The sequence below is a fragment of the Penaeus japonicus genome, unplaced genomic scaffold (assembly GCF_977035675.1).
Source record: "Penaeus japonicus unplaced genomic scaffold, GWHDUDI00000001_assembly GWHDUDI00000042, whole genome shotgun sequence".
Lineage (NCBI taxonomy): Eukaryota > Metazoa > Arthropoda > Malacostraca > Decapoda > Penaeidae > Penaeus > Penaeus japonicus.
In genome coordinates, this window is record NW_028234444.1 from 8,489,819 (window position 1) to 8,502,318 (window position 12,500).

General features: G+C 45.1%; 1 protein-coding gene and 1 long non-coding RNA gene across 2 annotated transcripts in view; one reads left to right on the forward strand and one right to left on the reverse strand.

Moving 5' to 3' along the window:
* LOC122257714 (nuclear receptor subfamily 4 group A member 2-like) overlaps positions 1 to 8,669 on the reverse strand; it is a 35,584-nt gene extending 26,915 nt beyond the window's left edge. Inside the window, exon 1 of the mRNA XM_086534889.1 lies at positions 8,312 to 8,669. Coding sequence (XP_086391015.1) covers positions 8,312 to 8,543 — 232 coding nt within the window. The 5' untranslated portion in view covers positions 8,544 to 8,669. The remainder of the gene's footprint in view (positions 1 to 8,311) is intronic.
* LOC122257716 (uncharacterized) overlaps positions 1 to 11,936 on the forward strand; it is a 17,250-nt gene extending 5,314 nt beyond the window's left edge. The window contains exon 3 of the long non-coding RNA XR_006223617.2: positions 11,710 to 11,936. This is a non-coding gene — a long non-coding RNA (uncharacterized LOC122257716). The remainder of the gene's footprint in view (positions 1 to 11,709) is intronic.
* The last annotated feature ends 564 nt before the right edge of the window (positions 11,937 to 12,500 follow it).

Below are 12,500 nucleotides of genomic sequence, written 5' to 3' on the forward strand. Positions count from 1 at the left end.
AATAATGATAATGATAATAATAATGTGGTGATGATGATGATGATGATGACGATGATAATAATAATGATAATGATAATGACAATTATGATGATAATGATTGATTAAAAAAGGAGAAAATCGTAATTCTTTACAAAACCAAATAAAAAAAAATACCCATATAATCAAACATCAATGCATGTAAAACTAATTGTAATATTAAACACGGGATCTTACACAATTTTTAATGATAACAATTCCGACGGGAAAATAACCAAACGTTTTATCACAGGAAGCATTCGACTCGTGAATTCAATGCATCCTCTGTGACACCATCCTGCCAACACTACCCTCATTTTCCCTCACGTCCCTGGACTTCGTCGCGAGGACCGGGCGAGTGATAAAAATCGAACTCATTAACAATACCCAGAGAAAATACCGGTTCCCGAGTCGGTTCCCTCCCAGCCAGATTACACAACGGGGCCCCCGGTCGGTCGGTAGCCGTGCCGTCACTTTCCACCTTCTTGTGTCGCTCTCTGCTCGCTGCTCGTTGCTCGGTGCTCGCTGCTCACTGCTTCGAATCACACTTCGATTTCCCCGACTCTCGTGTTTCCTAATTTAGGGCTGCGAGTTGACCCGAGACTCCGATCCGAGGTCTCGAAGCTACGGTTCATTGTAGGAAAGGGTTAGGGAGGAGGGGGGGGGGAAAGGGGAAGGGAGGGGGGTTTGAAAGATTAACGTGTGCGTGGTGGCTGTGTGATGGGAAGGGGTCGACACCTGTTTGCGTTGGTGACGACTCGTAATGGTCGCAGTTCTGGCTGTTATGCTTTCGTGTGGGTTGTTGCGGGATCAGACGAGCTAACTTCACCTAATCGATCCGACTAGTAAGCTAACTTCACCGAATCAAATCTGATGTAACCTAATCGATCCGAACCCAATCCAATTCGAACATTACAAGACCCAATCAAACTGAACCCATGCTAACTCGAGCTACCGATCCAACCCCACATCTCAAGCCGAATGTAACCTAACGTAAGTTAAACCCAACCTTAAAAAAGAGGAAAAAGAAAAAAGAAAAAAAAAATCAACATACCTAACATACATCCACCAGCGTTTCTCAAGACCTTCTCTCGAGACAAGACCCCCTTCATGCCGGCTAATGATGCACTAATGATATATTAAAAGAGGGATGGATGCCTGGGTCACTAGGGTCGCCTCCGCTCGCCGATGGGAACCCGGTGCAAAAATCAAGAACCTGCAGCTCTGCTATATCATGCGACTGGCTCTGGTGACGTAATAAGCCATAAATCAGAAAAATATCGCCGACATCATGGTGTAGACTAGCCATTTCCCCTGGCATCTTGATCAGACAATCTGCCTGTCTGAGAGATAGGGAGGAAGGGAGGGAGGGAGAGAAAGAAAGAGAGAGAGAAAGAGAGAGTAAGAGAGATAACGACGACCTCCTCCCTCCCACCCCCCCATTCCTTTCCCTCCGTAAGAAATAAAAAAGAAAAAAAATACAAACACAACTCGTGAAAGAGTCATGGGGCACATCCACTTTCCCCACACCCACTAATGGCGGGGAAAAGGGTAAAACAGCCAAGAAATAGAGCTAAAAAAGTGGGAAGAAAATCTTGTAGGACGCCGTATATGTAAGTTAGCTAAAGTGAGAGCGAAAGTGGCCGTCGGTCGAAAAAAACTAACTCGCGTTGATGCCAATCGACCAGTTTTTGGGTCGTTTAAACTGTCTCCGAAGCAGACTGTTACCTTCTCGGACCAATTTTCGCGTTTATTCAGCAATCTGTTTATGGATTTATCTCGTTGCTAACATCTGATTGATGGATGCTGAGGAGCTGTGGGCTTGCATTAAAAAGGGAAAAAATAGAAAGTAGAGCAAATATGCGCGAAAGCATTGGTAATGGCGATGATGATGAAAGTGATAACAATTATGAGTGATGATAAGATTGATAGTGTTTGTTATCATTATCATTATCATTATAATAACAACACCAAGCGTAAAAACACACGATGCTAACGGTGATAATGATGACGAGAATGGTGATAACGGTAATGATAATATCATAATTACCATCACCAAGATAATAACACACCGTCAGCTCTCCATAAAAGTTCTCCGCAAAAAAAACTGCAAAGACATGTAACCAGAAACAGCTCGCTACTCAGCAACTTCCCGGGGGGCACGCCGGGGCCAGGCGGCGCAAGCCCACCACAGGAGGCGAGTGTCCTAATACCTAGGCTCATGGTGTGTGTAGGAGTGGCTGGGGAGGAGCTGAAGGAGGTGGAGGAGGAGGAGGAGGAGGAGGAGGGGGTGGAAGTAGAGAAAGGGGAGGAGGTGGAGGAGGAGTGGGTGGAAGTAGAGGAGGGGGGGATGTGGAGGAGGAGGAGGAGGAGGAGGAAGTAGGGGAGGGGGAGGAGCTGGAAGTAGAGGAGGAGGAGGAACAAGAAGAAGAAAAGAAAAGATAAAGAGACGAAGAAGAAAACGCATCAGAGGAAAACAGAGATCCACAAAAAAAAAAAAAAAAAAAAATCCCGAATAAAAAGAAAGGAGGAGGCGGAGAAGGAGAAAGGAGACGAAGCCAAGGAATAGGAAGAAGGAGAGAGAGGAACCACAGAGAGAGGGTACGCTCCACCTTCCACCCCGGGTCTCTGCCGCTTCCTAACAGAGCCCGTGAAATAGGTCAGTGGGTGTCAAAGCACAGGTCACCCTCGCTCACACATGCACCCTCAATTGCCATTACAATCAGCTTCTTCGCCTGTCCCTCGCGGTCGTTAGCCATGCATGGGGGATAAATGAGGCGTGGAGGATGGAATGAAAGGGAATGGGAGATGAGGGAAGAAGAAGGGGGAGGGGGTGGGGGTGGGGGTGGAGGTGGAGGAGGAAGAATGGGAATAGGAGGAGAAAGAAAGGGAGGAGGGGAAGGAGAAAGAGAGGGAGGAGGAAGAGGAGGAGGAGGAGGAGGAGAGAGAGAAGGAAGAGAGGGGGGAAGAGGAGGAAGAGAGAGAGGAGGAGGAGGAAGAGGAAGAAGTAAAAAAGGAGGAGGGAGGAAGGAAAGAAGGTATTGAAAAGAAAAAGAAGGAAAGAAGAAAAAGAAGGAAAGAAGAGAGAGAGAGAGAGAGAGAGAGAGAGAGAGAGAGAGAGAGAGAGAGAGAGAGAGAGAGAGAGAGAGAGAGAGAGAGAGAGAGAGAGAGAGAGAGAGAGAGAGAGTAAAAGAAAAAGAGAAAGAGAGAGAGTAAAAGAAAAAGAAAAAGAAGAAAGACCAGAAAATAATTCGATACGAAGAAAGAGATGCCATCAACTTATCCCCAAATGCGTAAAACAAGTGAAACCAAATAAAACAAGAAAAGAAAAGAAAAGAAAAGAAAAGAAGAAAAATAGAAAAAAAAGAAAAAAAAAAGGAAAGAAAAACAAGAGAATAAAAAATAACAAAAAAATCCCAAGATGTAGCGAGAAGGAACCGCAGTAATTATCTATGAGGTCTTGCTATGGAGCCAGAATCGATCGCCGCTCAGATATTCTCGTTTTGAGACACCCCCCCGCCTTACCTCTCGTGCCCCCCCCCACTCCCCCTACCTCCTCCTCCTCCTCCTCCTCCCTCTCCCACACCCTCACCTGGCGGCGCCCCTCGTGTGTGTGTGTTTGTGTGTGTGTGTGTGTGTGTGTGTGTGTGTGTGTGTGTGTGTGTGTGTGTGTGTGTGTGTGTGTGTGTGTGTGTGTGTGTGTGTGTGTGTAAGTGTGTGTAAGTGTGTGTGTGTGTGTGTGTGTGTGTGTGTGTGTGTGTGTGTGTGTGTGTGTGTGTTTGTGTGAGTGTATGTGTGTGTGTGAATGTATGTGTGTGTGAGTGTATGTGTGTGTGTGAGTGTATGTGTGTGTGTGAGTGTATGTGTGTGTGTGAGTGTATGTGTGTGTGAATGTATGTGTGTGTATGTGTGTGTGTATAAGCGTGCACTCATATATGCATTAAAGTATAAACGTTCAAATGTATACATATACTTATGCATGTATGTATATAGTTAAGTGGTTAAGACCATATGCCTATATATGTCTATTTTGTATTTTGTCGATGTCTACATTAACGTTCAGATTTACGCTAGTGGGAACTGTAAAAATATGTATGAATTCTATATACTTTATTGGCAGGTAAGTTATATCACTCGTACCTGTACATCCATTTTATCCTCACTCACGATTTTGATTAATATTCGTTATAATTATTAGTGGCGTGTATAGTTACAGGTGTTATTATGATTATAAGCATTAGATATGATCCTGTAGTTAATTCCAATTTCGGAAATATTCGGTTTACAATATTTGCGATATAGCAAAGTCTAAACAAAATCTTAATCATTATCACTTTCCACATATTATTAACCGATTTTATTATCAAGATTACTCATTCAATTAAAAAGTAACTGCTTAAACATATGCTTGTAATCATCCTACAACTAATATAGGCGCCTTATCAATGTTATCTTTAACTTACGTGCATTTTCTTCGACTTCAGCGACTCAACTGATAAGAGATCGTCGCTGAAAGCCGGTCCTCCCCGATACGTGGTGCAGAGGAAAGCCTCGAATCTTGTGTTTTAAAATTTCAATAAAACAAAGAAAACGTAAGAATGCAACAACACACGACAGACTTTATTATTCTCTGAGCAATATGGTAATGCAATGTCATGCCGATTAAGTAGCTATATCATTCATTGTCGTTCAATGAATTAAAAGTAACGGAGAGCCGATTGAAATTATAGTTACTTGTAGAATAAACAACTTTTTCGCCACACCGCGACACTTGTTCGTCGTCTCTGTGAGTCCGAATAAAACAGTGGAAGGTAAACCATTCCACATGCAATATATCCCAAGAAGCCATAACAATTCTCCGTGACGGGAAAGGTGTGAACACGTTTGTGCGTTCGTGAATACCATGAACAGGGTCCATGACGTCACCGACCGCCAGTTGCATCGATACCCGGCATGGCTGCCAACCGAGAGCCTTAAACTCCCCTCGTTTTCCAAGTATTCCCGATGTTGCAGCTTAGTTCTAGGTAATGCAAATCACTCCTCGACATTTATAACAATAAATAAAACCCACCGTAGAAGTGTACTAATAAATACTACAACACATTCTACGGTTCTGGTTTCATAGTGAGGACGGCATGGTACAGCCTGCACAGTGACGTCATGGACGAGGGCGGCAGTATTGACGTTGTATTGACGTCATCCATGACGTCACAGACGGTTATCAGCGGCATGGGACGCTTGTATCGACTTACGGCAGAGCTTAAAGTGCGATGTGTCTAGGGTAAGCAGTGGAATGTTCACCGTCTGGGTGGGCCCAAGGCGAAAACCGTCTACGACCGGCTCCTCCTACGAAAACAGTGAAGTTTTGATTAGGTCCAAGATCGAAAACAAGACTAAACGCAAATAATTCAAAGTTCCCGAATCAGTCACGAAGCTCCTCTCGGCTCCCGAGGCAAGAGCAGCCGCTCTGAGGGGAACTTGTTGCTTCCACGTGTAATGTTCCGTGTTCCCTCTCTTCGTCGTCCTATTTTGCTTTCCTCTTTCTCTCCTTCGCTCGTATCATCCTTCTACACTATCATGAAGTTCCCTTTCCTCCGAGGCTTAGCGTTAAAGGGTTCTGCCTCTCTTGCAGCGAGGGTATCTTCGGTTGCCACACCTGCAAAGTTGCCCCAGGGCGCGACTGTTCACCGTTGCCATGAACATCTCCTGTTCAGCACTATTTCTCATTCATTCACTGTTGATCACTGCTTACCTAAGCTATGCTTCACCCACTCATGTATTCTGTGCCACCCACGCACCCCCCCCCCCCACCCCTCCGCACACACCTTGTTCTCTCCCTCTCTTCCCACCCACACATTTGTTCTCTTCATCCCGGTACACCCACACACCTGTTATTCCCCTCCACCCACACACCTGTTGTCCACCCCCACCCACACACCTGTTGTCAACCCCCACCTACACACCTGTTCTCCCCCTCTACCCACGCACCTGTTCTCCACCTCCACCCACACACCTGTTCTCCACTCCCACCCACACACCTGTCCTCCCCCTCCACCCACGCACCTGTTCTCCACCTCCACCCACACACCTGTTCTCCACTCCCACCCACACATCTGTCCCCCCCCTCCACCCACGCACCTGTTCTCCATCCTGCCCACACATCTGTTTTCCACTCCCACCCACACACCCGTTCTCCCCCTCCATCCACACACCTGTTCTCCCCCTCCACCCACGCACCACCCTCCCCTCTTCTTCGTCACCTACACACTATGAGCCTTACAGCCCACGCAATAGTGACTTTTGCCACCCACGCAAAGCTCTTTTTCAATCTACTTGTTGTTGGTCTTACACATGCTGGCGGCGCACACATGAACGCCCAGACATACAAGCAGACATTTGCACACATAACGATACACACATAAACATGCACACAGACACATTTATATGCACACATGGGTACAAATACATTTACTGACACAGACATTCATATGCACACACATACCCAAATATAAGAACTGACAAATAGACATACATATGCACATACAAATACATCGACACATATACACAGACATATCAAGACACACATACACGAACACACACACACACACACACACACACACACACACACACACACACACACACACACACACACACACACACACACACGAAAACACACACACGAACACACACACACACATAAATGCAGCCTGTCAATAATTGATTTCACGAGCGAATAGCGTAATAACACCTCAAAGCTCGTCCTTACAAAGGCTGCGCGAAAAACACCCACCCACCCACCCACCCACTCTAAACGGGCCCAATACTTTTCATCACAAACACACAGACAAGCAAAGATGTACACACGCAAACAACAATCCTCCTTAAGTCATCCCACACTATTCGTACAGCTTCGAGGGACAGTTGTACCCTCTCTGTCTCTGCCACACTACCACGAGGTGCCAACCCAGGCCGGCGCTATGGCACCTCAACTTTAAGGCACAGCGACGCGGCACCGTATCTCAGGATGCCATACTGAACGGGTGGAGGGAGGGAGGGAGGGGGGGAGGAGGAAGGCGCACAGGGAGAGAGAGAGAGAGGGGGGGAGGGAGGGTAAGGTACACGCACGCTCTCCCGCTCTTACATTACATACATATACGTATGCAATTGCACATATTCACGGGCAGGGAGAAGGAAGAGATGCAAGTTTTCCTGTTCCGTGAAAAGACGATGCCACGAGAAAGCTAATGGCAATGATAATATCACGAAAAGCCTACAGTACATCACCCTTAAACCTCCGAAAGGTTGGGGAGACTTTAAAGCTTGCCTGTAACGCACGCACGCACGCACGCACACAAGTCAAATGTATTGCAAGCAAACTCAATCACACAACACGTCATGTCACACCATTAATTACCACAATGCAACCGCAATAAACAGGCCTCTCTGATCGGAGATACGCCCTAACCAGACCACCCAAGTCGACTCTGTGTAGGAGTCAAGACACGTTATCTCCTATTCTCTCTCTCTCCTTTCCTCCATTTATTAACAAATATTTCCATGTGCACGTCTCGGTGTTGTGAGAGCAGGGAACTCAGGCTATGTTAACCCCCCTTGGCGTCTAGCTGTCACGGTATCGCTGTGAGCATCTCCACCCTCGCCTCCCGCTCGGCTTCACGCCCGCGCCAGGTCACTACAGCTGTTTTTTTGGCTCTTGTAACTTCGATGTAAACTCGTAAGGGGAGGACAGCGAACGCATACGGAATTAAGGATCAACGGATGAATAAATACACGGCTATAAGTCCGTACACATGTACATTATTAACAAACACAGACAAACACACACACACGAATGTATATGCAGTGTATACATACACACACACACACACACACATATATATGTATATATATATATATATATATATATATATATATATATGTATATATATATACATATATAAATATGTATATATATACCCTAACCTAACCCTGTTTGTCACACAGACATACTACCGTGGAATGTCACGTTATATCAACACTACCCAACACAACACCTGCAACAGGGCAGCAAATCACGATTCTTCAGCACTGACACCCCCCCCCTCCCCTACTCCCTGGCCCACGCGGGTGCCACAACTTGACCCGGGTCTTGCGGTGGCAGGGCTCAAGACTCATTTATCTCTATGTTAGCGGAGGATGTCTAGGGCTGCCCAACAAGGTCTGAAAAGGGGAGGTTGTGGATGGGGGTGAGGGGGGGACACAGATGCTGCTGCAGCCTCACACTGTGACCTGATCTCACCTGTTATGGACCCGATGTTCCCCGGTGCTTCGGGTGAGGCCGGGGAGAACTTGTACGGTGCCAGGGAGCTGATGGGTGGCGAAGGGGTTGTGGAGGTTATTGGTGGGGTTGGGAAGGTCACGTGACTAGAGGTCAGGTGGGGGAAGGCCAGGTCACCCAGTCCGGTGGTGGACACCCCCGTGTCGGTGAGCTGATCCAGGTCAAGGTAGGTCTCGTACCACAGGTCCCTCATCTAGAGAACTAGGGGGGCACGATATAAGCGATGGAATCTTGTATATACTCTAACACAAACTCTAGGCACGACTGACACACACCCACAACCGAAGCCGACCGTCTTCACAACAAGATAACTGCTCTCAAACATCTGCCTCATGTTATAAAGGGGTGACGTCATGCTACCTCACTTATACGTCACAGTTTCCTATACGTCATGGACTGTTCAGCCAATGACGTGGCTACGCACGCTTCGAGCTGGCTCAATGACTCGCTGGGATTGGCTGGAGCGTTATGACGTAGCGATACGTCATTGATCTCTGACGTCATTTTGCGAGGGTGGAAACGCATGCGCCTTTGGGTAGTCCCGTGAATGCTGGAACCAGTGTAAGATAATACACTATAACACCAAAAATATAGATCGTCCGTTCAGTCTTGAAACGACCAATAGGACGCCATTTTAACCCAAATTATCGTACACTGCTCTAAGATGTACTGAGAAGACCTTGGATGGGTTTCACCAACGACGAGAGCAGGGATCGAGGGTGTTCGTACTAACGGGGTCGCAGCTTACCTTCCGGCGTTGCTGGGTAGACTGCAATATGAACGAAAACTACAGTATTTTCCACAAGAATTCGCCCACACTTACATACAGCTATAGAGCTTAGATAATCGTCTATGAAATCAGTACAGCGCTTTGATATGATGTGTGGGAGTCTATAATTTCCGTTAGTGTCATTCTGCTATGAACATTTTTTCTCTCTTTTCGTCAGCTAACTTTCTGAAGTGAATAAGTTAGGATGTAGTATTGTGCGTTTTGAGAAGGCTCGATAAACGTTTCACTGTGAGTGACAACATAGGATGGGTATTATTTCCTTTTTATGTATGTGTATGTTGAGTATGTGCGTGTATGAGTCTGTCCTTGTATATGACTATGTGTATGTGTAGTACCGATACACAAGTGTACATACCCAGACTACATACATTACCACACAAGAGAGAGAGAGAGAGAGAGAGAGAGAGAGAGAGAGAGAGAGAGAGAGAGAGAGAGAGAGAGAGAGAGAGAGAGAGAGAGAGAGAGAGAGAGAGAGAGAGAGAGAGAGAGAGAGAGAGAGAGAGAGAGAGAGCGCAAGAGCCAGCGAGTGTGATTCACACCCACATATAAACCAATGCACGTATACACACAAACACGCACTCGCGACCATTCACAACGGGGTAGTGGTAAGAGAGAGGAGGAAAGATAGAACCAGGATAAACAGACACGCCCGCACCCACGCAGAGAGAGAGAGAGAGAGAGAGAGAGAGAGAGAGAGAGAGAGAGAGAGAGAGAGAGAGAGAGAGAGAGAGAGAGAGAGAGAGAGAGAGAGAGAGAGAGAGAGAGAGAGAGACAGAGAGAGAGAGAGAAGAGAGAGAGAGAGAAAGAGAGAAAGAGAGAAAGAGAATGAAAAAGAGAGAGTGAGAGAAAGAGAGAAAGACAGAGTAAGAGAGATAGAGAGAATGAAAGAGAAAGAGATAGAGAGAAAGAAAGAGAAAGAGAGAGAGAGAGAAAGAGAAAGAAAAAGAAAAAGAAAGAGAGAATTTATTGAAAAAAAACATGACATAACCCCCTCCCCCCCTCTCTACAAGCGCGGTCTCCACCTCCGCACAAGCGCTTCCATGTCGCCATCAGCATCATCGCAAAATCGCCGATGACTCTTGACTACGAATCATTCACCCGGTCGGCTCCTCATTTCACAACATCGCGGGGACAAATTTCAACACTGGCCACTTTTTTTGCTTCATTTTTCTATCTTTTTTAATCGGAACCGATCCAAGGTGAACTCTAAAATCAGATAAAGAGAATAAAAAAAAGGAGAGAGTAAAAGAGAGAGACGAAAAAAAGAAGAAAGGAAAAAAAAAAAAACAAAAGACTAGCGTTTACGACATCAAAACCCTCCGTTCGTCCGGCCTGGAGCTCTGGTAGTCCCCAAGTCGGTAGTAACACGTGCGTTTGTTCGTGCGTGTGTGTGTGTGTGTTCGTCCGTTCAGGGGATGACCACTACACTTTTGCTTCTTCATTCATAAAATCGGGACTCCCCCCTTCTGTGCCCCGGACGTCCATACGAGCTCTTGGGAATTTCCCGCGACAGTTTCTTCATCTTTGCTGCTGGTGGTGGTGTGTTTGTGTGTGTGTTTGTGTGTTTGTGTGTGTGTGTGTGGGTGGGTGGGTGAGTGAGTGTGGGTGTTTTACTCTATAGTTTTTAAGTATCTTTTTTTTTTGTTTTGTTCTTTAAAGGTTTGACGTGAATGAGTGTTAATGTTGTTTGGTGTGTTCCTGTCCGGTGTGGCTGCTCTCTCTCTTTCGATGAACGTTTCAGTGTGAGTGACAACATAGAACATAGGATGAATAACATAAACGTGCACTGTGTTCCCATCTCTCTCTCTCTCTCTCTCTTCCTCTCTTTATCTCTCTCTCTTTCTTTCTCTCTCTCTCTCTCTCTCTCTCTCTCTCTCTCTCTCTCTCTCTCTCTCTCTCTTTCTTTCTCTCTCTCTCTCTCTCTCTTCTCTCTCTCTCTCTCTCTCTCTCTCTCTCTCTCTTCTCTCTCTCTCTCTCTCTCTCTCTCTCTCTCTCTCTCTCTCTCTCTCTCTCTCTCTCTCTCTCTCTCTCTCTCTCTCTCTCTCTCTCTCTCTCTCTCTCTCTCTCTCTCTCTCTCTCTCTCTCTCTCTCTCTCCTCTCTCTCTCTCTCTCTCTCTCTCTCTCTCTCTCTCTCTCTCTCTCTCTCTCTCTCTCTCTCTCTCTCTCTCTCTCTCTCTCTCTCTCTCTCTCTCTCTCTCTCTCTCTTACTGTGCACTTATGTATCTTTCTTTTACTCTCTATCGTTTTTATTGTTTTCTTCTTCTGTACCGTGATACCTTTTATAAAGTTAATTAACACAATTGGTACACTATGCCATCTTTATAAGTTATTGAAATAGAAATAATTGACAAAGTACCGATACTAGTCTCTAATATCGACCAATCTCTCTATTACATTTCATAAAACCCAAATTCCCACCCCACCCCCTCCCTCCCACCCACCCACAACAACACCCACCTCCTATTCATCCTTCTTAGAATTACCTTTCCATCCTTGTTCTTCAAATTTCAAATCATTCCCTCTTTTTTTTGTCTCTCTCTCTCCAAAATTCCTATCCGTGTTTCTTCAGGTTCCGCCGAACTTCCCGGCCGAAGAAAGGAAGCAGGATTTTGGGATCTCGCCGCCTTCGTCCTCGAGGAAGGAGAGTTTCGGGTGGCTGACCGAGACGCGCCAGGAAATGCCATCTTCAAGGATATTCCCGAAGACTGTACCACCTTTAAGATGACTGACTTGAGATGAATGCTTAGCACGATACTGGTGTCTTCTTTTTTTTTTCTAACTGGTGTCTTTTTTTTTTTTTTTGCTGGTGTCTTTAATTTTTTACTGGTGCCTTATTTTTTTTCTGGTGTCTTTTTTTATACTGGTGTCTTATTTTTTAACTGGTGGCTTTCTTTTTTCCTGGTGGCTTTTTATTTACTGGTGTCCTATTTCTATTGGTGTCTTATTTTTTTTTTACTGGCGTCTTTCTTTTTTTTACTGTTGTATTTGTTTTACTGGTGTTTTTTTTCTGGTGTCTTTTTTTACTGGTGTCTTACTTGTTCAGTTCGTGTTTCAGTTTCCGTTGTATATTTTTTACTTTATTGTTATATCATAAAATTATTAATTCTGTTTGATATCATCATCTTTTTTATAATAATATCTAAAATGCATATATGTATGTATGTATCTATGAGTAAATCTATATATAATTATCTGTCTTTCTATCCATCTATCTGTAATATATATAGCTACTTAAGTATACAATGATACAATATAATACATATTCAATACATATAGATACAGATTCAGAGAGGTATAATATAATACATGATACATTACTACTCGAAGAGAGAAAACCATTGAAAAGGTTTTTGAAATAAA